Genomic DNA, 25,248 nt, shown 5'->3' with positions numbered 1-25,248 from the left:
ATGTTAGCTAATATTTAGTGAACTGTAATAGGTACTATATGATTCATATACCTATTTTGGAGACAAATGGAAGCCTACAGCCAACTAAGTAGTCAGACTGGTTGCCTGTCTTTTTATAAGGAAGCTTAAAAGAGGTTTTTAGATTTTAAAATATGGTTACCTGAGTATGTAAAAGCCTTGATTTTGTCTCAGCTCACAAATTGTAGAAATAGTTACTTTGTAACCCTTTTAAGACTGTCCCTTGTGGCTTTAGTGGTAAAGAACCTGCCACGAATGCAGGAGATACCAGTTCGATCCCTGGGCCATGCAGATTCCTTGGAGAAGGAAATGACAAGGCATTACAGTATTCTTGTCTGGGAAATCCCATGGACAGAGAGCCCTGGTGGGCTACAGTCCATGAGGTCAGAAATGCTGGACACAACTTAGCTACTAAACAGCAACCCTTTCAGGTTTGCCAACCTATTGCTGGCCTAAAAATTAATTATATAGTGAAAGTATTATGTGTAATAGTCCTTTTGTCCTTAGAATCTTTTTTGAAATAGAACATACATTTTATATCATAATTTGATTGCTTTAAATATCAGGCACTATTTTACAAATAGGGCAATTGATGATCAAGAGAAGTGAGTTGTGATCATGATCTGCAAGAGAAATACTATAACTTTGTTTTTTTTCGCCAAACTACAATACCAAGATTAAAGACTGAAAAAATAAAAATGCAATGACATCCTCAGTTTTTTATGAATGTAAATTTGTGCGTGCTGTGTGCTAAGTCACTTTAGTTGTGTCCGACTCTTTGTGATGCTGTGGACTGTAGCCCTTCAGGCTCCTCTGTCCATGGATTCTCCAGGCAAGAATACTGGAGTGGGTTGCCATTCCCTTCTCCAGGACATCTTCCCAACCCAGGGATCAAACCAACCTCTCTTACATCTCCTGCATTGGCAGATGGGTTTTTTACCACTAGCACCACCTGGGATATTTATTTACAGTTTTAAAATGTTTTGAATATTTTATTTACTTAAGTAACTATATCACTTAGGACTATTTTCAGGAAGCAATGCTTTGTTAAGAACAGACCATGAATAACAAAAGTCAAAACAGCAATCGAGAAAAGTATTTTTCTGTTATGAATAACTGCTTTTTGTGGTAATCCCAGATAATATCATTTTCCTAATTTTTATATGCCAGACTGGGATCTATGAAATAATGAGAAGTACAATTCCCCATCCAAAGAAGTAAAAGCATCAGATACTGCAAGTCTCTGATTAAATTGTTTTCTATTTTCAGGAAAAGAGAGTGACTCTGTATTCTTACTGATTGTATGGTAGGCTGATAAAATATATAATTTTTTACTGATTTATGATTTGCTATATTTTTTAAGGGAAACATTCCACCAAATTCTAGCTTTCCAAAAGTTGTGGTGCCACATATAGTGCTTTAGTTTGACAGTGGTTTTTGTTTTAAAACCAGAATCAAGCTGAATGTAGCTTTTTAAAAGCTAAAATCTATGCTTATGTATAGTTGTGAAACACTGATACCCTATTACTATTATTTGAGAGTCACTATTATACTCTTGTTGAAAAGTAAATTTATATACTGAATGATGAAACTTTAGGTGGTAGTAAAAGTGAAAAAGTAGAAAGGAAAAAGAACACTTGTCTTTTTGATGAAAGCTTTATGGAATAAAATTTGTATTTAATCAGAATGACTATCTAGGACCCTTTTCTGGTGTTGAAAGCACGGTGTCTTAATCTAAAGGAAGTAAGTGGAATTGTTAAATCTTTTTGTTGTTGTTTACCTACTACAACCAACTAGGTTAGTGCATTAATTTGAAATACTTCTGAAATACATTGTTTTTGAAAAACAGTGGAACCTATAAAAAAGATAGTATGATGCTAGATGGAAATGTTGAAATGACTGATGTGTAATATTTTTTAAAACTTGCATTTTTGGTTGGCACAAGTTTCCTTTAATAATTTCTGCATTTCCAATAGGATTTAATTTTGAGGTTTAACGTATCAAGCCAGTATTATGTTTTGCAATTTTAGTAATTCTGGATTCCAGGTCATTTAAGCTGAAAATGGAAATGCAAAGTTTACTTAAATTTAATTTTCTTCTTCTGTAACATCTAAGTCTTCATCCTCTTCATCATCATCTTCTGTTTGCTGATCCTTTCTTAGTCGACAGGTCAATACCTGTTAAAAGTGAACATGTTTTAAAAATCACTAACTTAAAAATATTTTTACATGCCTGGTATATTTTTTATGCCCTGATAGATAGATAAGGGTACATAGAACAAATATCACAAAAATGTCCATAAATAATCTTTAGTAATGAAAATTCTAAATTATGAATTGTATTTAAAGGTTTGAAAACGACTGCAAAATTTTTTCCTTCGTGTTAATTTTTTTGAAGAAAAGTGTGAAATTAGCCATTTGAACTCGTTTGATATCAGTACTTTGATAACATACTTCCAGAGAAAAGTAAAGTACACTATAAATATTATAAATATTTTAAGTTAAATAATTCTCAGGTCACAAAAACATGAGAATCATTAAAGGGATGGCAGAACTCAAGGATATTTCAACTAGGCAAAAATACTAAACTTTGAACATAGTGTGATTTAAAATTAATGAGACGAGAATCTGAATTCACTACTTGGCTTTCATTCTGACTGCTGCCACTTGGGTTGTCCTGCTTCAGACTTTTCAGAGGTTGACTATACCTCCCAGGGGACATCTGCAATGTCTGGAGACACTTGATTGTCACGACTGGGTGAGGATAGGGGCATTACTGAGCTCCTGTGGGTAGAGGCTGGGAACGCTGCTCAGCATCTGTACAATGCACAGGGCAAGATCCCTCCCCGCCCCCCAAATCATCTGGCTCAAAGTTAACAGTGCATAGCTTGACTTGGCATTATGTAGTCTAAAGTGCTACACACATCTTGGCTAACTTAGGTGATACTATTAGCTCTAAATAGTCAAAATTCTCTATACTATAGATTTATGGAATTTATGTGCAAGGCACTTAGTACTGGAATAGTAAAAGTATAATTTGGTTAGGGGGAGAGATGCGTTAAGTAAAAAGCAGTACATCAGTGCTTAGAAGATAAATGAAAACAGAACGTATTGGGTCACACACAACTGAATGCTCAATTTTAAATTCTGAAGGCTAGATATGGAAAAGACCATAGCTTTCTGAATCAGAAGTTGGCAAGCTAAAGCCCAGTTTGTCTTGTTTCTGTAAATAAAGTTTTATTACAACATGTTGATTTGTTAATGTATTGTTTGTGGCTGCTCTTGGTTGGGGCAGAGACCATGTGGTCCACATAACCTGGTATTTTCTCTGGCCCCTGAGAAAAAGGGATATCTCCTACTCTAGATACCAGGTACCTCAGGCTTTCTGGATATAGAAGAAAAGAGAAGATTGATGCTTTACCTAAAGATACGTGCTTTTGGATCTATGATAACATTCAGGAAAGGTCCTTTTTAGGTATAATTTCCAGTAAGCCATGCTAATGGGATTTAAACCCTAGGCAGTTTGATTTCAGAATCTGTGATCTTGACATTATACCAGAGAACAAATGTAAATTAGCATTCTCTTGTCCCTTCTACTTCTGCTCCCAAATGTTGTGCTTCAGAGAGTTATATCTTACAGATAATAAAAGAAATATCAATAATAGAGCAGAACCTAGTGCAGTTTTACATCATTTTATATATAAGAGGGGACAAGCAGGTTATTCAAGATCCTATGGTTTAAGGGAAACATTTTTAATACTGAACAATTCAAAAGGCAGTAGCTTACATTCCTTAAAATTACGGTTTCTAGCTCACCTGTCCTGTTCCAGATACACACTTAGCTGACAATGATCTTTGAAGAGGTGACTTCGAATTTGCTCTTACAATATCTAAACGGGATGAATAATCTTGTGGATACAGAGAATGTCGGAAAACCTGTTGCAATGTTAAAACAATGTTATAAATTAGATACTAAACTGGAAATCTAGGAAGTCACATTCCCTTTAGTTCAGAATTTGTTGAAGCAACTCCCCTCCCCAACCCTGCTCTGGGGACATTGTTTATTTAATTTATTGTAAATTTAAAACAAAAAATATTATACATTGAAAAGATGTAAGCTAAAAAATTCAACTGAACCACGTAAAATGATGATGGGTCCTGAAACAGTCATTTAAGAGCTTTTGCTGGTGAAACATGAAAAGTTCCTACCTTCAAAGAGTATACAAGCCAATAAGAGAGAGTCACACCTTTGATTCTTTCTGTTCTGCACATCCTCAACTCTTAACAGCTTAAATTCACTACAGTGCTGTCCCATTATATCACAGAAGAGTAAATGGAGCCATTCTATGAAATGCCAATCTCAGTAGCATCTGGAATATCATTGCTTGTCAGTTCTTTTTCCTGAAAGCAGTAGTTCCAACTATTACTGCACTCTTAAGCTTCCTTTTTTTTTATACCACTTTGTAATATAAAACAGACACGTCCATCAGATGTGAATTTCTTCACATTCCCTCATTTTTCCTTCAACTCTTCATGCTATCCTTTTGCTTTTTTAAAGCAAGTGTCATTCTGATTCTCCACAGTGCATTTTCCCCTTAGCCAAAACTTCAAACCAACAAACAAAAGCTTGCTCTTTTTTCTGCTTTTTTTTTAAACATTAAAGAAATACAGCACATAAAAGCAATCAAGGGATGAAACTTAACAAAAGAGGTAAGACTTGTGTTTTAGGGCAGTTCAGGCATATTGATAATTAGGTTATTTAACAGTTTTACTGAAGACTCAATTATATTTTGGTGCTAGACATGGACCCTGCCATCCTGGTATGATATCAAAAGTGGATGACTGAAGTCACTGGTGTTTGGAAGAAATACATTTTTGTTAAAACATTTTTTTTCGGCTTTTCTAGTAAAGATAAAGTTAAAAATGGGAAATGGGAGATAATATACCACCCTTGTGATAAAAGTCTAAACCAGTTAAATATTAATCTCTTACTGCAAAAGAACATATTTACAGGAATATTTATTGGCAATACTGCATTGTCCAAGATCTTTTCTAGGAGTGAGTCTCAAGATCTAAATATGCTCTGAACTGAGTGTACAGAGGTGATCTTTTGAAGGGGAATATGATAGTACTTTTAATGTGAAGAAAAATCAGGTAAGATGGTTTCTGATACAACTGGATGCAAAAAAACTAGCTGCTGCCTGATAAATTGCACTTCTCATGTAGTAAGGACTACTACCTAAGAATAGGAAATTATTTCTCTGTCCCTCTCTGCATCTTTTCTCTACTTGTTTCCAAGAAACTTTGTATTTAAAGGGTCCTTCCTCTCCTTGGTAGCTGTCTGATGTAATTTTACTTTGGCTTATCCCACACAACTCTTCCCCAGACTGCTCTCTCCTTTCCACAAGTTATGGCATCATAATGCCTTAGGACCTTTGTATAACTATCTGTACTCTGCCTGATATTGTAGACAGGGATTCGACATACCTCTCAAACTTCTGATTAAGAAATCATCCTTTGACTCTCCAGACTATTTAGGATCCTCCATCACATATATTCATTCACACAACAGTATGTTATCTCTATAATTTTTCCTTCATATTATAAAACATACCTTTTTTTAGTGTCTGAACTCTTTTTGACAACTTGGACCAACTCTATAATGCTGAATCCTCAGCACTCAGAACAGTGTCTGGCATATAACAGATGCTCAGTAAACAGTTGACGAAGGTACATAAGTATCTCCATTTTAGAGTTAAGCAATGAAGTGTGAAGAAATTAACTTGCTCAATACTGCCCCATCAGAAAAAGTGGGGAAGTTGATACTTAAAAACACATCTAGACAGCACTGAGATTTTGAGTGTTTATGGATCTCTCCTACAAGCTACCTAGCTAGCTGATGAAGAATAGTGTTAAGAGAAGTGGGAAAGGAAGTGCTGTGACAATAGAAGATACCTAGGACCTATGGAACGAGAAAGAAAATCTTTGGGTCCAGAGGGCTTGAGGAACTTGGAAGTGTATTAAGTCAAGGGTGTTAGAAAATGGAGAATGAAAATACTTGTAATGGGAACTTCAACCTTATAGGCAAAGTGGGGAATCAATTTTAAACCTGCCACTCAGTGCAGTGTTGTTTCTTGCAGGAAACAGTTCATGTCACTCACCAAGAACCATGCTTCTGGCAGTGTAGACAGGATAAAAACAGTGTCTGCAGTCAGACTACTGGCTTTGGCTTCCAGCCATGTTACCAGCTATGGGATCCTCTGGAAAGTTCCTTAACCTCACTGTGCCTCAGTTTTTTCATCCGTAGAAACGAGGACAGTAAGTACTTTTAAAAATTCATGGTAGTATTGAAATAATACAATGAAAATGCACAGGTCAGTAGCTGGTTCAAGTAATCACTGTATAAACATTTGCTATTTTATAAATTACAGTTAGGAGAAGGCAATGGCACCCCACTCCAGTACTCGTGCCTGGAAAAAGCTTGATTATTTAAAAAAAAAATAGGATGTAAAAGGAGTGAAAATTAAGAAACCTTAGCTTTAGTATTTGGAGGGAATAGAAACTATTCTATTAACAAATAGTAATAGAAATAGGGTTGTGTATGCTTTACTGAGGTAAAAGTGAGATCAGATTTTGGCATTGGAAAATATATACACATACTAAAACATGTACTTCTCTTCATTTTGACCAAGCTGTATAGTCTGGTTTAACTGAATTCACGTTTCTTAAAACCAGTGGAGTAGTGGGAAGTGAAGCCTTTGGGGATCTCTATAGATATTTTACTTAAAAAATAAATGAATCCTTGAAAATTATGGAATTATATGACAGACACTCAAATTCTATCACTTATTAATTAAAAAATTCTGGCTATATCTTGAGAATACATGGCTGTTCTCACTTCTACTGTAGAGATATATGGACAAAGTACATCTTGAATATTTAAGAGTTAGTATTTGCATTTAACTATCAATACAAAGCAAGCCTGGAGAACCAGTATTCCCTGGAGAATCCCATAGATAGGAGCCCGGCAGGCTACAGTCCATGGGGTCACAAAGAGTCAGACACAACTGAGTGAAACACACCCACACACCCACCCCCTGCCTATACACAGACACACAGACACACACAGACACCCCCCACCTGTATACAAATCGACACTTATTTCATAGCTTACAGATTAAGTCTCACAAAACTAGTTAGAAGCCAGATTCTGCTATTTACTAGCTAAGTGGTCAAGGGCAAGTAAGTTACTTAAAGCCTCTACACTTGCTGCTTTAGTTGTAAATGAGTGATCACAGTACCTGAGTTACAGGAGTGAGCGAGAAAATGGATGTAAAGCTTTCGGTGTTGTGCATGGGATAAACACTCAAATTTTGGCTTAAATCAATAAATAGTATTTTTAACACACAAATGACTTACACCATTAGTCAAAACAATACCTTATTTCACATTATGGCTTTGTTTCTATGTTTTACTAGATATTAATTCTTCGAACGTAACCATGGTTAATTTGAAAAGTTAACTAGAAAGTCATAAAAGTTCAGCTATTTGGAACTGCATACAATGACATCTAAACCACATAGTGTTGTAATTTAAGATATTCTTTCCCAAACTATAATGGTTTCTTTTAAATATTTCCATATCAATAGAAGAACTGAGTTTAGATAAGACATAGTCCTACCTCTAAATCTTCTTCTTCATCAATCTTTTGTATATTTTGGTAAGCAGCAGTGTAGACCTCTAACGCTTTGCCATGAAATAACATTTCAATAGTGATAAATTCTGAAAATATAGTCTGAAAAAACAAGGATTTGAATTTAAACAAACATAAATTGCTTTGTGAATTTAGTAGAGTTATTCTTGACATTTTATTAAACACAGAGGTTTTTCAACAGGGAAAATGAAGTACAAACACTAACTGGAATAAAAATAGCTGCAAATATCTTTTGCAGCAAAACTTTCAAATTACATAAAATATTTAGTATCTTATTTACTTCCGTTTTTAAGTATGTTCTTCAATTAGATATTTATGTTTAAAAAAGATGTTTGTCACTACATCACTAAAATGTATCAGCAAGATGATGACAACTTTTGGTCAGGAAGGTTATGAGAAAAGTAAATGAGGGTGTGCATGTTGATCTAAGCAAGGATGAGATAACTGGTAGGCAAAGTATGTAAGCTACATACGTTTTCAATAAAATAGGATCTCATCCTTCTATCATCTTGTCTCTTATCAAAAAAAATCAGAGCATTAATGTAGAGAAGTGGACAGAATAAGAATAGGATAGAAAATACTCAAGCATTGTCCTTAAAGGGGCACTATAGATGAAATGGGTTAGGCTCAAAGGCAATAGTCAAATACTCATTTTCTTTCATTTCTGCTCTCCTGTCTTAAGCACCCAGATAGGAGTGGTCTGCACCCTGGAAAACAGCCATACAGCTATCTTGTAGTATTATATTTAGAAATAATTTTCCTCAAATAAAGACACCTTTCAATGATCACATGTAATCTGATAATCTGGAATAGGTCAGTATGGTAAGAGGCATTCAGGAGTTTTGTTTTCCCCCTTTTCAATTTTATTTTGTTTGACTAGAAGGCCATTTGGGTGGGTACTTAAATTTTATTGGTGGGGGGTGGGGGAGTTAATAGAATTCTCTACTCATTGGCAAGTATTCTGTAAAGCAGTTAGCATAGTAGTTAAAAATAGGGGCTCTGGGTTAAGATAAACCTGAATTCAAAACAGGGGTTCCCAGATGGCGTTAGTGGTAAAGAACCTGCCTGACAATGCAGGAGACATAAGAGACGCAGGTTCAATCCCTGGGCAGGAAAGATCCCATGGAAGAGGGCATGACAGTCCACTCCAGTATTCTTGCCTGGAGAATCCCATGGACAGGAACCTGGCGAGCTAGGTCCATGGGGTAGCAAAGAGTTGGACACGACTGAAGTGACTTACCTCGAGTTCAAATCAAGACTGAAACAAATCATCTGTGTAATATTAAGCATTTTATCTGTTCTTTTTCCTTAATTTCAAAATCATAGGTTTTGCCTTAAGGATTAAATGTAATCCAAGAAAAAGTATAGTATGGTTACTGGCTTAGAGTAAGTGCTCAGCACAAGTTAGCTAATTTTATTACTAAAGAAGTAAGCCAGATAAATTAGAAACTGTTCCTTATGTAAAATTAAATCCTCAATCTTGGTTTAATTGGAAAGCAGAATATTTAACAAAAAAGTCATTAAAGGTCTTGTTAACAATTTTTGCAAATAAAGGTAAAATGACAGCTCTCCAGAGTAAAGGCTATTCAATAAATGATTTCAGGAGAACTTTCTATCCATTTGAAAATAATAAATTTAGACATATCTGCCTCAGACCATATGCAAAATACAACCGCATAAGCTATTTAAATATTTAAAATACTAAAAAATCATAAAAAGACTAGAAGAAAATACAGCAAATATAAATATATAGTCTTGGGGATGAATACGCCTTTCTAAACATGACACCAAGGCAGAAAGAGAAGACTAGTAGATCTGGCAGCAAAAATAAGACCTTAAGGTGGCAAAAGCATACAATAAGCAACAAAATGGGAAAATATATTTCAACATATCTTCTCTTTAATATAATGGGTTAATTTTCTCAGTCTGAAGAGTTTTTAAAAATTAACAAAAATTTGCAACACTCTAAAAATATAAGCCAAGATCAAGTGAGAGTAATTTAGTGTCATTATATATATGAAAAAACACTCTTCCTCAACAGTACTAACTGCAAATTAAGATGATACTGATTTTTCACTATCAGATTGGGTACTGTTAAAATACTACTCAACATCGTTACACTGGGTGCTCATGTAATGTTCTGCAGAAATGTAAACTAGTCAAAGATTTGTGGACAGAAGTTATAAATAGCTATCCAAATTGAAAGTGTGTATGCTCTTTGGACGAGAATGCTACTTCCAGTAATTTATCCCCCCCAAAATAACTGAACCAGCAAAAAGGTGGATGTTTAATGATGCAATGAGATCTCTAATAGCAAAAATAATCTAGATGTCCATCAACAGGTGACGATTAAACATATGGATATATCCATACAGATATACTGTTCTCCATATAGTATAGCAAAATACTATATGAGGATACCAAAAAGGACAATATGGATCTTTGTTTCTTAGCACAAATATATCCATATTAAATTTTAAAAAGAGATGCTACATATAGTGTGGTCCCACTTAAATATAACTGTATAGGGGAAATAATATTGCCTTTCTCATAAGACATTGTGAGGAGGAAATGAGTTTATCCACATACAATGCTTAGAATGTGTGGCATAGTTAATGTCTTAAGAAATATTTGTTGTTGTCATTCTCCTTAGTATATTTCTTGTGTATGTTTCATAGAAAAAAAGTCTGGAAGGATATAAACCAAGATGCTGATTATTTCTCAGTAGGGAATTATGCATTTTCTTCCATAATTTTATGAAAATTTATGGTAATTTTATATTTACAAGAAAAATAAAGCTGATTAAAAACTAAATCTTGAAGATGTTTCTTATTCACATCAGCTACTTTACCAATACTGAACTGCTATCCCTATCTGTCCCTGGAATGACCCCTGATCAAGATCCTTTTCATAGGTCAGAAAATTCCCTTGACAACATATAACTGATGACTTTTCCTATTACATGGGAAACAAATAGAACTGAGTTTTCTTCCACATTCTATACAACTAACTAAGTTCACAGCAACTTTTCTCAGAAAAACAAATACTTTGCAAGGTTTGTATGAAGTCTTTCACTAAGAATTGTGCTACCTTACTAATTAATGCTGCTACTAAAATTCAGATGGACTTGTCGATAAACCTCACCTCACAGTTAATACATTATGAGCAGTGCTCACTACTGTCGATCATTTCTACCCTCAGGGAGATTAAAAAAGCACCCAGAAGTTCTGCTTCCATCTGAAACAGTAGCCTGAAAACAGGTAACAATAAGAACATTCTTAAAAAAAAAAAGAATGTTTTCTGTGTATTTCTCCCAAAATATGAATGGCATCAACGATTTTTTCCAAGAATTTGTCTCATAAATGGAAGTGTTTGCCAGACATGCTAACATCAGCACAGCAGTACCTGAACACTGTTTTTATGGGAAATAAGGGGGTGGTACAGTAACCCTTTTTATCTGGTTTTTAAGGCTTTTGGGTATAGGATTTGTGCATCCTTCTTTATCATAAAACATCTCAAATGAGGCTTAAGTTTGAAAAGGAATAATTTGACAGATAAGGAGGAAAGATACAGAGAACGGAGATTCATAATCCTAACAGAGTGGAATTGATTCCTGGAACTCATAATTCTGGGATTTTGATAGAGTTTGTATTAAAAGTGTACATTTTCACAGGTGACATGATCTTATATATAGAAAATCCAAAGGAATATGCAAAAAACTATTAGAGCTAATAAAAGAGTTCTGCAGGGTTGCAAGATAAAAGGCTAGTACACAAAAATCAACTGTATTTCTGTGTATCTGCAATGCACAGCTGAAATGAAGTAAAACAATTCCATTTATAGTAGCATCAATGATTATGAAATACTGAGGAAAAAGATTAAAAAAGCACAAAAGTTATACATTATTAAAATAAATTAAGGATGCTTTAACTAAATGGAAAAACAGTCCATGTTCATGGATTGGAAGAGTGCATCCTCACAAGGCAGTACTCCCCAAACTGATCCACAGATTCGATGCAATCCCTATCAGAATTTGGTGACTCAGATGGTACCTGCTTGCAATGTAGGAGACCTGGGTTCAATCCTCTGGAGAAAGGAGTGGCTATGCACTCCAGTATTCTTGCCTAGAGAATCCCATGGACAGGGGAGTCTGTCGGGCAACAGTCCACGGGGTTGCAAAGAGCTGGACATGACTGAGTGACCATGCATGCACACGCGCATGCTGTCAGAATCCCAGCCGACTTGTAGAAACTGACAAGTTGATTCCAAAATTCATACCAAACTACAACAGATTCAGAATAATCAAAAGAATCTTAAAAAGGAACAAAATAGAGAATTTATACATCCTGATTTTAAAACTTACTACAAAGCACTGTTAAAACAGTATGGTACTGGAAAAGAAGGAAATGGCAAACTACTCCAGTATTCTTGTCTAGGAAATCTCATGGACAGAGGAGCTTGGTAGGCTACAGTCCATGGGCTCGCAAGAGTCAGATATGTTAGTGACTAAACCACCACCATACATCAATAAAAGAGAATGGAAGTTCAGAAACAAAACACACCAACTACCTTTCAACAAGAGTGCCAGGACTTAGAAAACAGTCTCTTCAACAAATTGTGCTGGAATAACTGCGTTGACAGATGGAAAGGAATGGGGTTTAACTTTCAGTTCATGTGATACACAAAAATTAACTCTGACTGATCAAAGACCTAACAGTGAAAACTATAACAGTGTTAGAAGAAGAAAACCAGGATAAATCTTTATAATCTTGGATTTGGCAATGGATTCTTAGATAATGACACAGTCCACAGAATTCTCTAGGCCAGAATACTGGAGTGGGTAGCCTGTCCCTTCTCCAGGGGAACTTTCAGACCCAGGAATCGAACCAGGGTCTCCTGCATTACAGGCAGATTCTTTGCCAGCTGAGCTATCAGGGAAGCCCAAAGATAAACTGGACTTCATCAAAATTATAAAGCTTTGTGCTTCAATGGATACCATATCAAGATAGTGAAAAGAACTCACAGAATGGAAGGAAATAACTGCAAAACATTTGATAAAACGATTTGCATACAGAATATAAAAAAACTTTTAAAATGAAATAAAAAAGAAATCCAATTAAAATAATCTGAATAGACATTTTTTCTCAAGGAAGATATACAAATGGCCATAAACATCAGCAGGAAAATGCAAATCAAAACCACAATAAGATACAACTCTACGCTCACTAGGATGGCTATAATGAAAAAGTTTGGTGAGCAACAAGTATTGGGGAGGATGCAGAGAGACCGAAAGCCTCATGTAATACCGGTGGGAAAATCCAGTGGCACAGCCACTTTGGCAGACTGGCAGTTTGCCAGTCTGGCAGTTTCTCACATAACTAAAGATAGTCACCTTATGAGCCAGCAAGTCAACAGGGTATATGGTTGAACTAAAATGAAAAATGTCTAAGAGAAATGAAAATATGTCTCAACAAAAACTTGTACATGAATGTTTATATCATTAACCATGATAGCAAAAAGGCAGAATATGGTAATATCCATACAATGGAATATTATTCCACCATACAAAGGAATGAGATACTGATACATGTTACACCATAGATAAACCTTGAAAGCATGATAAGTGAAAGAAACCAGTTATGAAAACCATGTATTTTATGATTCCATTCATATGAAATGTACATTCAGAACAGCCAAGTCCAAAGAGACATGAGATTAGTGATAGTTGCTTAGGCCGCTGTGGGAGCAGGGAGGTAAAAGCTAAATTGTACTAGGCCTCACTCTGAGATGATAAGAATGTTCTAAAACTGAGTGGTGATGGTTGTAGATATCTAAACATATTGGAAACTGCTGAGCTGTATATTTTATATAGGTGAATTATACGGTATATGAATTATCTCTCCATTTTTTAGAAAAATTGGTTTTCTCCTATATTTTCTCTCTTTTTTTTTGTGACCGCCACAAGACCTCCTTCATCTAGGGGCATGAGTCCGCACGCAGAGAAGCGTGGAAGCATGTTTTTTCTCCGTGCACCCTCCACTCTGCAGTGCCTGACTCCCTGTCCTGCTGCTTCAGGAAACCCCAGGCTGCAGTCGGGAATTCTACACTCACTGTCTCTGCCCCAGTTTTATAACTGGTGGTGCTCATGGGATTATAAACGCCTGTAGAGTTGGCCAGCATGCAAGCAGAAGAACATGGAAGTGAGCCCAAAGATCAGAGACAAAGATTGCCACGTGTAAAAGAGAGGGGTGCAGGCATGAAGAAGAGCAGTAGGGTGAGCAATCAGGCTCCCAAGTCACTAAAGAAGCCCTAGGGTGGCAATGAATTCGGCATATCTCACAAGTCTCCAATCTCCTGTTTTAGATTAAAGCTAATTATTTCAACCTTCCTTCCCTCTCCCTCAATTTAAGAGAGGATGCCGGCAGTTGTAAAACATTATGCCCTGCCGGTGCCCCTCCATGTCGGCAAAGGGCTTGTCTCAGGACAGCCTCCTGCGGAGCTCTTCCTGAGTAGCAATTTACATTACACTCCTAGTGCTGAGTGAATTGACAGGCTTGCTTTTTTTTTCTCTTCAACCTTCAGGACCAAAGTAGAAACCTTGGAGCCTGGCTATCAGAAAAAATCAAAGTTCTGGAATCCTATGAAACTATGGTAGGGAATTTAAAAATATAAAAGGGCAAATAAATGTTTCAAGGATTGCAGAGAGGAATGGTACAATTAAGTGGCAGATAAGAACTAAAGCGCCTCTTGATGAAAGAGAAAGAGGAGAGTGAAAAAGTTGGCTTAGAGCTCAACATTCAGAAAACTAAGATCATGGCATCTGGTCCCATCACTTCATGGCAAATAGATGGGGAAACAGTGGAAACAGTGACTGACTTTATTTTTTTGGGCTCCAAAATCACTGCAGATGGTGACTGCAGCCATGAAATTAAAAGATGCTTGCTCCTTTGGAGAAAAGCTATGACCAACCTAGACAGCATATTAAAAAGCAGAGACATTACTTTGTCAACAAAGGTCCATATAGTCAGGCTATCATTTTTCCAGTGGTCATGTATGGATGTGAGATTTGGACTATAAAGAAAGCTGAGCGCCAAAGAATTGATGTATTTGAACTGTGGTGTTGGAGAAGACTCTTGAGAGTCCCTTGGACTGCAAGGAGATCCAACCAATACATCCTAAAGGAGATCAGTCCTGGGTATTCATTGGAAGGACTGATGTTGAAGCTGAAACTCCAATACTTTGGCCATCTGATGCGAAGAGCTGACTCATTTGAAAAGACCCTGATGCTGGGAAAGATTGAGGGCAGGAGGAGAAGGGGACGACAGAGGATGAGATGGTTGGATGGCATCACCGACTCAATGGACATGAGTTTGGGTGGACTCTGGGAGTTGGTGGACAGGGAGGCCTGGTGTGTTGCAGTTCCTGGGGTCACAAAGAGTCGGACATGACTGAGCAACTGAACTGAATGCTGATTTTATTGATAAGGACATAACTTTTGAAAGAAGGATACTTTGTTAGTAAGTTATGAAAATAACAAAAAATACTTCTCTTTAAAAGCTCTTCCAGGAAAATTTGCAGTGAGTGAAAAGGCACCCTTAGATGACTTGTTTTAAAGGACACAACATGGTCATAAGTAATCCTCCAAATCTTTCCAAAATATTGATGAAAAAGTCACTGAAGACCGTCTCTAGGTTTGGGATTTGGGAGGGAGGCTCAGAGGTAAGGCATATCCATATAATTATGACTGACTTGCATTGTTGTATGCTACAAACCAATACAACATTGTAAAGCAATTATCCTCCAATTAAGAAAAAGTAGTTAAAAAAATACCATCTCAAGTCCATGAACCTGAATGTCTACTGATGTGTTACAATAAAATAAGGCTATTCTTCCCGTGACACTAAACTACGGTGGATGTAAGTTTATGTGGTTAGCTACTCTTATTTGATAATGTAGGAATTAGAAAGCTACAAGCCAAAAAAATCAGTAATAGTGTTAGGGGAAGCACACTGACTGAAACTGCCCACCCTGGCCAGACACCATACTAACCGTATGCATGAGTTGTTTTACGACAGGCGGTCCTGCTAAGGAACACGGAACTAATCAGCCACCACCAACCGGAAGAGTTCGGGAAAGGTCAAAAGGAGACACCATCTGTCTGACCACTTGCCAGAATCCTCCTCTCTGGCATCCATCTTGGCTGAACAAGGCGTGCATCACCAGGGAGGACTCTTGAGTCACACTGATTGGCCAAAGACAACCTGGAAACTAGTCCCGTCACCATAAAACCCGAGACTGTGAGCCACGTGGCAGAGCTGTTCTGGCTTCCCTTACCCTGCTGCTCTCCACCCTGGTGCCCTTTCCCAATAATATCTCTTGCTTTGTCAGCACGTGCGTCTCCTCGGACAATTCATCTCCAAGTGTTAGACAAAGCCCAGTTTCGGGTCCTAGAAGGGGTCCCCCTTCCTGCAACAATACTGTAGAGTAATGGAAAACACGGGTTTTTAAAATATGTAATTGGTGTATAGTTCAGACTTTGAACTATGGGCTATGATCCTGCCTTACATTTCTGCTTAATCACCTCACTTTCATGGTAATATCCATACAATGGAATATTATTCCACCATAAAAAGGAATGAGATAGATACTGGTATGTAGTGTACATAGACGCTACACTATGAGGTTGCTGTAAAGATTAAAAGAAAATTTATGTAACGTGCCTAGACTAGTACCCGATACATAAAAACTATTTTTCTGTGGTTAACAGTATTTTTGAATATCTGGTCTCTGGTTGGGAATACCTTCCCTTTATATACTATTGTTTCCATAAGAAAATAACATTTGATATATTTTGTTAATATCTTTCTCACACAGACTATTTATGTGCTAAAGAAAATCAGTAAATTTGTCATAAATTTAAATAAAAGATTAATTTAGAAAACATATTTTGAACCTTAATAGTTATTTTGTTACCTTTATATCCTTTATTTTCTGCTTTTCAAAATTGTCAATAGTTTCCTCCAGATGACGAGTTGTTCGGGTAGCATCCATTGTAGCTCTTTGTAATTCAGTTTCTGCCTGCAAAAGTATTTCCCAACCAAAGATACAAAAAACAAAAATCAAGTCAGAATCCTTTTGATTGAGTCCTTCTGTAAATGCTACCTTTGTAAATACAGTGTTGGGTTTTTGTAAATGCATTTGTAAATACAATACTGGCTTTTTGCCACAACAGTGTAAATCACTCAAAAATACATATTACCACATAAAATAAAGCAATCTATATGATAAACACAGAATAAAAAACTTTAAATTTATTAGATACGATTCATAATCTCAAAACAAAATTCCTTCCCTTTCCTTATACAAACCATTTTTTTTCCTGCTATCACCCTTGTTTGATTTACTGTAAAAGTGTTTTCTATATTTTCTACTGCTTTCCCATATTTCAAGTCTCTGCCATTTATTATCCTCTCCTTTTTCTCTATCTTTCTCCCCTTTAACCCTCTGTCCTGCCAAAAGACCTGTGACTTATGTATTTTCAATCTTCTAGTTCTCCAAATGCATGAAATGTTTCTACTGCTGTATGTAATATCCTAATCAAGTAGAGTAGAATATACATATAAAGAAAGCTGAGCACCAAAGAATTGATGCTTTCGAACTGTGGTGCTAGAGAAGACTCTTGAGAGTCCCTTGGACTGCAAGGAGATCAAACCAGTCAATCCTAAAGGAGATCAGCCCCGAATATTCATTGGAAGGACTGATGCTGAAGCTCCAGTCCTTTGGCTACTGATATGAACAGTCTGACTGGAAAAGACCCTGATGCTGGCAAAGACTGAGCCAAGAGGAGAGGGGGTGACAGAGGATGAGATGGTTGGACGGCATCATTGACTCAATGGACGTGAGTCTAAGCTAACTTCAGTAGATAGTGAAGGAAAGGGAAGCTTGGTGTGCTACAGTCCATGGGGTCACAAAGAGTCGGACATGACTGAGTGACTGAACAACAACAACAAAGAATATAAACTACAAATGTTTATTTCAGTATGAATATTCTTCTTATAAGCTAGTAATGTTGTACTATTACTACTTAGTTGATGCTTATTACAAAATATATATATATATACACACATACATACACACCAATAACTAATAAATTAGATAGAAAGTCTAATGCTTTGCTTCAAAGTACTCATACTATTTAGTTTCATGTTGTACAATCAGTATAGTGGCCACTAGCAACAGGTAGCTATTTACATTTAAATTAATTAAAATTAAAAAGCTGGTTATTCTAGTTGCCATTTCACGAGTTCAACAGCCATATATATAGCTAGTGGCATGTATTTCTCTTTAAAAAATCATCTCTTCCTTAATGATAATAGTTGTCCAAAAGTATTTAAAATTTTTTGTTGAACTAATAAAACATGTTTTAAAAACATGGCTCAATTTTCTGATTAAGTTCTAATAATGTTTTGTTTCCTATGCTAGTATTATGTTCACTGAAAAGTATCACATATCATCATTTTAATAATTATTGCATAGAAAAAATTTGCAGTTGTAAGTAAAGTTTTGTGACACATAATATTATAACATTTACACTCTTGCTTTCTTTTTTAAGAAAATGTATAAATGGAAATAAAGTAAAAGGGTTTACTACAGGGATCCATCTCTTGACACATCACTTTATTACCCACCTGTGACTGAAATTTTTCATAAAGGAAAAAAATACATTTCAAGTAGAACAATTTATTCCAATAAATTAAAATCATATGCTCTGACAGAATTATATCCTCTTGCAATTAGACTATACATTAATCATAACTTGTATTGATTATATACTCTTAAAACTAGGTTAATTCAGATATACAATTTCAAAAAACTAAGCTTTAAAACATTCATATATATCTGTGTGTGTACATTTGCTATAGAGGGTGTAAAGTTTTCCTGCATAATTTTACATGCAAACTTTTAATCATAACCAGTAATGAAAAACAGTTCACTTTATTACTGGGCTTCGGATTTTTTAAAATGTAACTATTGCAGGACTTATTATTATGGAAAAGTTTCTAAACGTTATGATGTGTGTTAACCTTTTACTAATGAAAATATTCAAGCAGAGTCTTTTTCTAATACTGTTCAGTACCTGTGACTCACGCAATTCTTTACCATGACTACTTAATTTTGACATGTGTTTTCCTTCCCCATTTTTTGACAGTTTCATTTTAAAATTTGGAAGGGTAGGTAGAGTTGGTTAAACTAGGAAAGAGTAGGAAGCAGAAGCCACAGCTGGGACATCTGTATCTTAATCTACCACCCTCCAGCAACTAATTTTCATTCCTTGAAGTCTCAAACCCTTTCACTCCAGCATAGCAACTTGCCCAAAATTACATAGCTATTTTTAGGAAAGTGGATACAGATCCGTATTCCGTTCTTTTGTTGAAAATTCTTCAAAATCATATCACGTACTAATTTGGGTAGGAGATACTTTTGATTAAAATATTATGATGCTTTATGAATAAGGGTATCAGTGTATTTAATGAAGTTGGTCTGAGTGCAAAATGGCCTATGAAAGAGTGAGTAAGATCGGTGTTTTTCAAACTGTGCTGCAGGAAACTTTTCAGAAGCCACCAGGGCCTTGGTGTGGTCCAGGTAGTACACTAGGATTCTTCTTCACCCCAGCCTCTTAAATCTCTTTTATTTTACATACTGAACTTTAACATGTTTCTTTTTAACAGTGAGATGAATTTTAAGGGTCATCCTGGTAAATATTCTCTGATGCTATGACTGAATATTTTTATATTTATAGTGGATACATTTATAAGTTTACCCAAACTCATGTCCATTAAGTTGGTGATGCCATCCAACCATCTCATCCTCTGTAGTCCCCTTCTCCTCCCGCTCTCAATCTTTCCCAGCATGAGGGTCTTTTCAAATGAGTCAGCTCTTTGCATCAGGTGGCCAAAGTATTGGAGTTTCAGCTAAATGTAGACTGTCCTTTATTTTCTAGTCTCAGGTTGTCAAAATCATGAGACATAAGAAAGCATGAGGAAAAGAGGCAGCAGGGTAAGCTGAAAGTGAAGTGAGAGTCACTCAGTCATGTCTGACTCTTTGCAACCCCATGGACTATACAGTCCATGGAATTTTCCAGGCCAGGATACTGGAGTGGGCAGCCTTTCCTTCTCCAGGGGGTCTTCCCCACCCAGGGGACAAATCCAGGTTCCCTGGATCAAACTCAGGTCTCCCGCATTGCAGGTGGATTCTTTACCAGCTGAGCCAGCAGGGAAGCCCCACAGTAAGTTAGTACTTTCTCTACAATTGCACCTATCCTAGTTGCTTACAATTAGGTGCTATTTTTCTTTTTTTGTTTAGTTTTGAATAAGCACATTCTAAGTTTAAGAAATAATCACTCTTAACAGAAAAGCCTTGTAACAGTAGACAAGCCTATTAAGACTTGTGTCCAGCTGTGAATCTCAATATTCTTGAATATCCTAAGGGTCTCTGTCTGGAAGTCATAATTGCAGTTTCACAAAATAGTTGTTTTTTTAAGATGAAGGGAATTTTCCTGGGAAAAAATTAGTTTGTTCCTTTTCCCAAATGCAGGGCTGATAAGGCACTGATATATTAGGATTAACGACAGATCTTTAAGTTACTTTTATAATTAATATTTAATCATTTTTTGTGTAAAAGATCTTAGAATTTTGTATGTACTCTTTATAAAACATCTATACGTATGAGTGTTTTCAATTTGGAATATCTATTGTGGAAAACAACACAAGAGGACTGATGTAAGTTGTATACTCTCTTTAAAATTAACTAATTTCCATTGTAAGCATTTTAAATGCCTATGTTTCTTTTCAAACTTTATATTCATATTCTTTGCACATTTAAAGTATAAATGCCTAATTTTCATATATATTTACTTATGTACAGCATACCTTACAAAATATTTTTTTAAAGACCAAAATTCAAAGGATACAATAACATGTCGATCAGATGGGTTTCTCTGACGTGTTCTTTCTAACTGAGTTAACTGTTTAGCTTCTCGATTCCTTGCTGTTAATGTTGCTTTGAGATCATCCTGCAAAAAAGCATTTTTCTTGTTAATAAATATCTCTGATTTAAGAATAAAATACACACTTCTGTTTTAAGAATGCAAAAACATTCCCTATTTGATCCAGGCATCATTACCACTGGAATTATTACATTACCAGTGTCTGTCTTTGTATGTAAGACTATGTGCATGTGTGCATTTAATATCCTATTAAATAATGACAGAATCGCAATGCAAAATTATATATATATACACACACATATATGTATATACACACATACAAAATTTTGATTGTGGTGGTAGTTACATGTGTATACACATTTATTAAAACATTTAAAACAGGAGAATTTTACTGCATGTAAATTATACCTCAATAAAACTGATTTTAAATATAGAACTTTTGGAATGTAATATCTACCATGGTGACTAGAATTAACAATACTGTACTGCATTTTGAAAGTTGTTAGGAGACTAGGTTTTAAAAGTTCTCATCACAAGGAAAAGATTTTTTTAACTATGTATTGTGACAGATGCGAACTAGACTAATCATTTCACAATATATCAAACAGCAAATTGTTGTTGTACTTCAAGAAAAAAATTTTTAAAAAAGCTTTGTCACATTGACTTTTAGTTTGCATGTTATTGCCTGCTTTAAAATAAAAATATAAGAATATTTACTAAAATAATTTCTGTCCATATATTCTTCATGACTATAAATATTAACAATTTTAAAGTTTCCACAATAAACAAAATAATGCTATGATGCTATAGTAGTATATAAAAATACTTCATTATTCTCAAAGTTCTAAGAAATAATGCTTCAGTGTAATAAGAATGACTGAACACTACTCTATACCTTTTATTAAAAGGACAGTTATTGGAAAGCTTGTATGTTTTGCCAGAATACCTAATAATAATAGAAAAAAATGAATTTACTTACTCGCTTCAGTTTTACAATGGTTCCATAAGCTTTCAAAGGTTCAACTACTTTGGCTTCAAGTCTTTCAACCTATTGAGAATTATTATAAAATATAACTGAAAAGAAACATAGACATATCACAATTTAAATTCTGAAATAAAACTATGCTGTCTAACCGGACCATAATCACTATACTGATTAATATTTGAGATTTTTTAAATTAAAATGTCAGTAACATTTAGAAGTAAAAGAATAATCTCTGGAAATTGGTAAGACTCAGAATCTAAACTCAAATACATTAAAAACTGTGAAGATGTGCAGTAGCAATCAAAGCTTTGGTAAGTTTTAAGACATCTCAAATTTTATTACAGCTCTACTTTCAGTGTGTTTAACACTGGAATGGATACTTTACATACATTATATCTGAAACATAACAGCCCAACCTTCTAGATAAGGAAATCGAAGCTGAAAAATATAGCATATTGGAGACATTTAAAACAACTGAACCTCAAAAGAAAAAAAGTCTAGAGACCACTGTATTAACTGCAATTTTTTGTTCTTCTGGCAAGACATTTGTAAATTATCAAAGCTTAAAGAATAAGATAAACGGTCTCAGTGCTGCTTAGCTGTCAAACTATGTGGTCAATCTCTCTTTTATGTAGAACTAAACAGTTTTCTTAAACATTGCAATATTTATCAGATTTTGAGTAATTTCTCCTTTTACTAATAGCACTAGTGGAAGGCACTAAAGAAATGAATTTTTTTAAAAGGCAAGTATATAGCTATTTATATAAATATAAGAAAATTAACTCCTGGACATCAAAATTTTGTCAGGATAGGTAATACGAGATGACATATATTTGTTTAAAATGAACATGTATTACTTTTGTAGCAGGAAAAAAGCTTTATTTTGCTGATACTTGTTTTTTTAATCAGTGAGTATATATCCCTTTATAATGATTTTTGTTTAGTTTCTATAAACAGAATGTATATGAATACTTCATTTTACAAGATTTTAGGAAAACAGAGATCAAGTTCTCACTAAGCATTTAAATATTAGGAATCCTAAAAACAAATCCATAAATATTCAGGATTATTTATTCCATTTCAAATATCCATACACTGGTTACTCAGTGTAAAGATTAGCTAAATCTTTTTTCTGTTCTCTTTTTTGTAGCCTACCTTTTTTGTTCATTGTTCTTTAGCACCTCCACCATTTGGTAAGCAAGGGAAATAAAAAGGAGAACACATGTAAATCAATTTACTTTGCTATTTGATAAATAGCATAAAGATTTTCTAGAAAGGGGCACTGAAATTATTGGCTTAAGTAGGATTTTAGGATTATCTGTGAGTATAAACTACTTATGAAACAGTCAAGTTCCCAGCTACACGTAACTGAGTTTGTTTATGACACACAAAACATCAGATGAGAAGAACCCACCATTTTCCCCCAAAGTAATTACTACTCAAATTTCTGTATCATTAGCAGTTATAGCTTCCAGGATCCATTATCTTCTTTTTGATTTCAAGGTGTTTTTTTGATAATTGAAATTTGTTTTAACAGGCTTTTAAAAAGGACCGAAAGCACAAAAGAAGCAACACAGCTCAAAAACTAGGCAACTTCTGACAAGTTAAAAGTTAAAGTGAAAACTTCTGACCTGAGTCTTGAACCTTAAAATAAATATACATGAAAGTGCTAACGAGGTACTAAAGTAATGGGCTGGGCTTCCCTGGTGCGGCGCAGTGGATAGATAGGTGTCCAGGCGCCAATGCAGGGGACACGGGTTCGATCCCTGGAGTGGGAAGATCCCACACACCGCAGAACCACTAAGCCCACGTACCACCAACTACCGAGGCCGCCTGCTACAACTCCTGGAGCTCTTGGGCCTGGAGCCCCATCTCTGCGACAAGAGAAGCTACCGCAATGAGAAGGCCGAGCGCTGCAAGGAAGAGTAGCCCCCCGCTGGCTCCAACTAGAGAAAACCCAGGGAGCAATGAAGATCCAGCGCAGGCAAAAATAAATAAATAAATAAATAAATTTTTAAAAAAGTAAATGGGATTTAACAATTTAAACAATTACAACACCATCTTCTCCCCCCTGTCCTTTCGGGGTGGGGGGGGTGGGGAACTTCACAAAATTTCACTGTTGATTGTAATAGAAATCAGTGCCCTTTTTTTTTTTTGCCCTCCTCTCAATGAAACATAGCTCAACTTTCCAGCGCACCGAAGCAGCAACAAAGATCTCTTGTCCAGCTACTATTTATCCACTCACAGTACCACTTCCAATATCTTCCATCTCCAGATACACTACTTTAAAATATACCTACCTGCATACAAGACACAAGCCATGCTCCTTTTGTTGCCTCGCGTACTATGTTTACTACCCGCTGTGAACAGCCACCCCTTTGGCTAAAAGCTGGCAAATGAGGTGGGGAAATTCAGGACTTCAAGACACCCTAAAGGTTAGTTTGAAAACGGTAAAAATTACAGGAAGCTTCCCTTTAATAGACTCACACAGTGCTATCGACATGACAATGCACGTTTATCATCAAGTGTGCGCTCGCCAGTGCAGTCGGGTAGATTACACGTCTTCAAGGCTCCTCTGTCCACCACTTCAGGGCTCACTCATTAACAGGACGCTGTGACCTCACTCCATACCTCGGCTTGTCGATAATCCTGAAGTTTGGCAAATTCATCCGCAAAGTTTTTCAGGCCCTGCTTTAAGTGCGGGGTCTCGGTAGAGGCATACACGTTGATTTCGTTCACCAGGAGGTCTGCTTTGTCTCGCAGTCGGGCGGTTTTCCGCACGTAAGCAGCAAAGATCTGGCACAGCTCTCCGAAATGTTTCTCTACATTGGTGACAGCATCTTGCAGTTGTCTGGTCTGAGCGTCCCTAGAGAGAAAGGGGACACAAAAAAAGCAAATCATTCTCATCTGATGAGGTGACATGACTTCATCTTCGCGTTACAGGTGATGACGCCAACATCCCCGGGGCGCAGTTTGCAGCTTCGCCGGCGCAAACCTTCAAGCACCCCCGCGTCTCCTCCGGGCCCCCATCTCGGGCCTGGCCTGCACATCCCGCAGTGCAGGCGCCCTGAGAGGCCCCGCTGGATTCGCGGCAGTGCCGGGCCGGCGCCCGGGGACCGTGCTGGGGGGGCGCCACCGGGGCCCATCGGGGCCCAGGGTGGTCGGCCCAGAGCGCGGCGGGCGCCGCTCGGAGCCCGGCCTGAGGGCCCGAACTCGGTCTGGAGGCTCACGGAGGAAGGCTCCGCGCCCCGACCCGAGCCCTCGCGTGTGTGTGTGTGTGTGTGTGTGTGTGTGTGTGTGTGTGTGTGTGGTGGGGGGACCCTGGGCCGCTGCGGGCCCCGGCGGCGGTTACCGGTTTTCCAAGCTGCGCCTCAACATGCTGCCTCGCTCACGGCTGAAGACCCCGGGCTGAGGCCCAACGACAGGGTCTCGGCGCCCGGACGTGCGCCGGGGCGCGAGAGCCCGCCCGCACGCGCCCGCCCCGCGCGCCTCCGCCGCCGCGAGGGCCTCGGCGTTTCCACGGCAA

At 36.7% G+C, this 25,248-nt stretch overlaps 1 protein-coding gene and 1 long non-coding RNA gene across 6 annotated transcripts; one reads left to right on the top strand and one right to left on the bottom strand.

Moving 5' to 3' along the window:
* Nucleotides 1-1,946: 1,946 nt before the first annotated feature.
* CIBAR1 (CBY1 interacting BAR domain containing 1) lies at nucleotides 1,947-25,118 on the bottom strand. 5 transcript variants are annotated; one of them, XR_014055792.1, is made up of 9 exons: nucleotides 25,075-25,118; nucleotides 24,354-24,588; nucleotides 21,717-21,785; nucleotides 20,702-20,803; nucleotides 16,705-16,809; nucleotides 7,699-7,812; nucleotides 4,265-4,418; nucleotides 3,834-3,953; nucleotides 1,947-2,195 (listed from the first exon to the last, which is right to left on the bottom strand). XR_014055792.1 is itself a non-coding variant. In XM_081496895.1 (9 exons), exons 1-9 carry the CDS (start codon nucleotides 25,098-25,100, stop codon nucleotides 2,106-2,108), a joined length of 867 nt encoding a protein of 288 aa, XP_081353021.1. In that variant the 5' UTR covers nucleotides 25,101-25,118; the 3' UTR covers nucleotides 1,947-2,105. The 5 variants fall into 5 exon arrangements, 4 of the variants coding, with proteins under 4 accessions (XP_081353021.1, XP_081353023.1, XP_081353020.1 ...); XM_081496895.1 differs by lacking the exon at nucleotides 4,265-4,418 and adding an exon at nucleotides 18,869-18,874; XM_081496897.1 differs by lacking the exons at nucleotides 4,265-4,418; nucleotides 7,699-7,812 and adding an exon at nucleotides 18,869-18,874.
* Nucleotides 5,484-16,674, top strand: LOC145509026 (uncharacterized). Its single transcript, XR_014055798.1, has 5 exons — nucleotides 5,484-5,747; nucleotides 6,158-6,335; nucleotides 10,933-10,991; nucleotides 13,697-14,005; nucleotides 14,314-16,674. It is a non-coding gene; the product is annotated as an uncharacterized LOC145509026 (long non-coding RNA).
* Nucleotides 25,119-25,248: the final 130 nt, after the last annotated feature.

The sequence above is a fragment of the Giraffa tippelskirchi genome, chromosome 6 (assembly GCF_054371585.1).
Source record: "Giraffa tippelskirchi isolate mGirTip1 chromosome 6, T2T-mGirTip1v1.2.pri, whole genome shotgun sequence".
NCBI classification, from domain to species: Eukaryota; Metazoa; Chordata; class Mammalia; order Artiodactyla; family Giraffidae; genus Giraffa; species Giraffa tippelskirchi.
The sequence above is the reverse complement of the archived record's forward strand: the minus strand, read 5'-3'. Positions and strand labels throughout refer to the sequence as shown.

Excerpts from the sequence above, each read along its gene's own strand:
- CIBAR1 (XM_081496895.1), bottom strand. The coding sequence starts at position 25,100 with ATGTTGAGGCGCAGCTTGGAAAACCG. Across the intron at positions 24,589-25,074 it reads AGGCGCAGCTTGGAAAACCG|GGACGCTCAGACCAGACAAC; the intron begins GTAACCGCCGCC and ends CTTTCTCTCTAG. Across the intron at positions 7,813-16,704 it reads AGAAAATAAAGGATATAAAG|ACTATATTTTCAGAATTTAT; the intron begins GTAACAAAATAA and ends TTGTTTTTTCAG.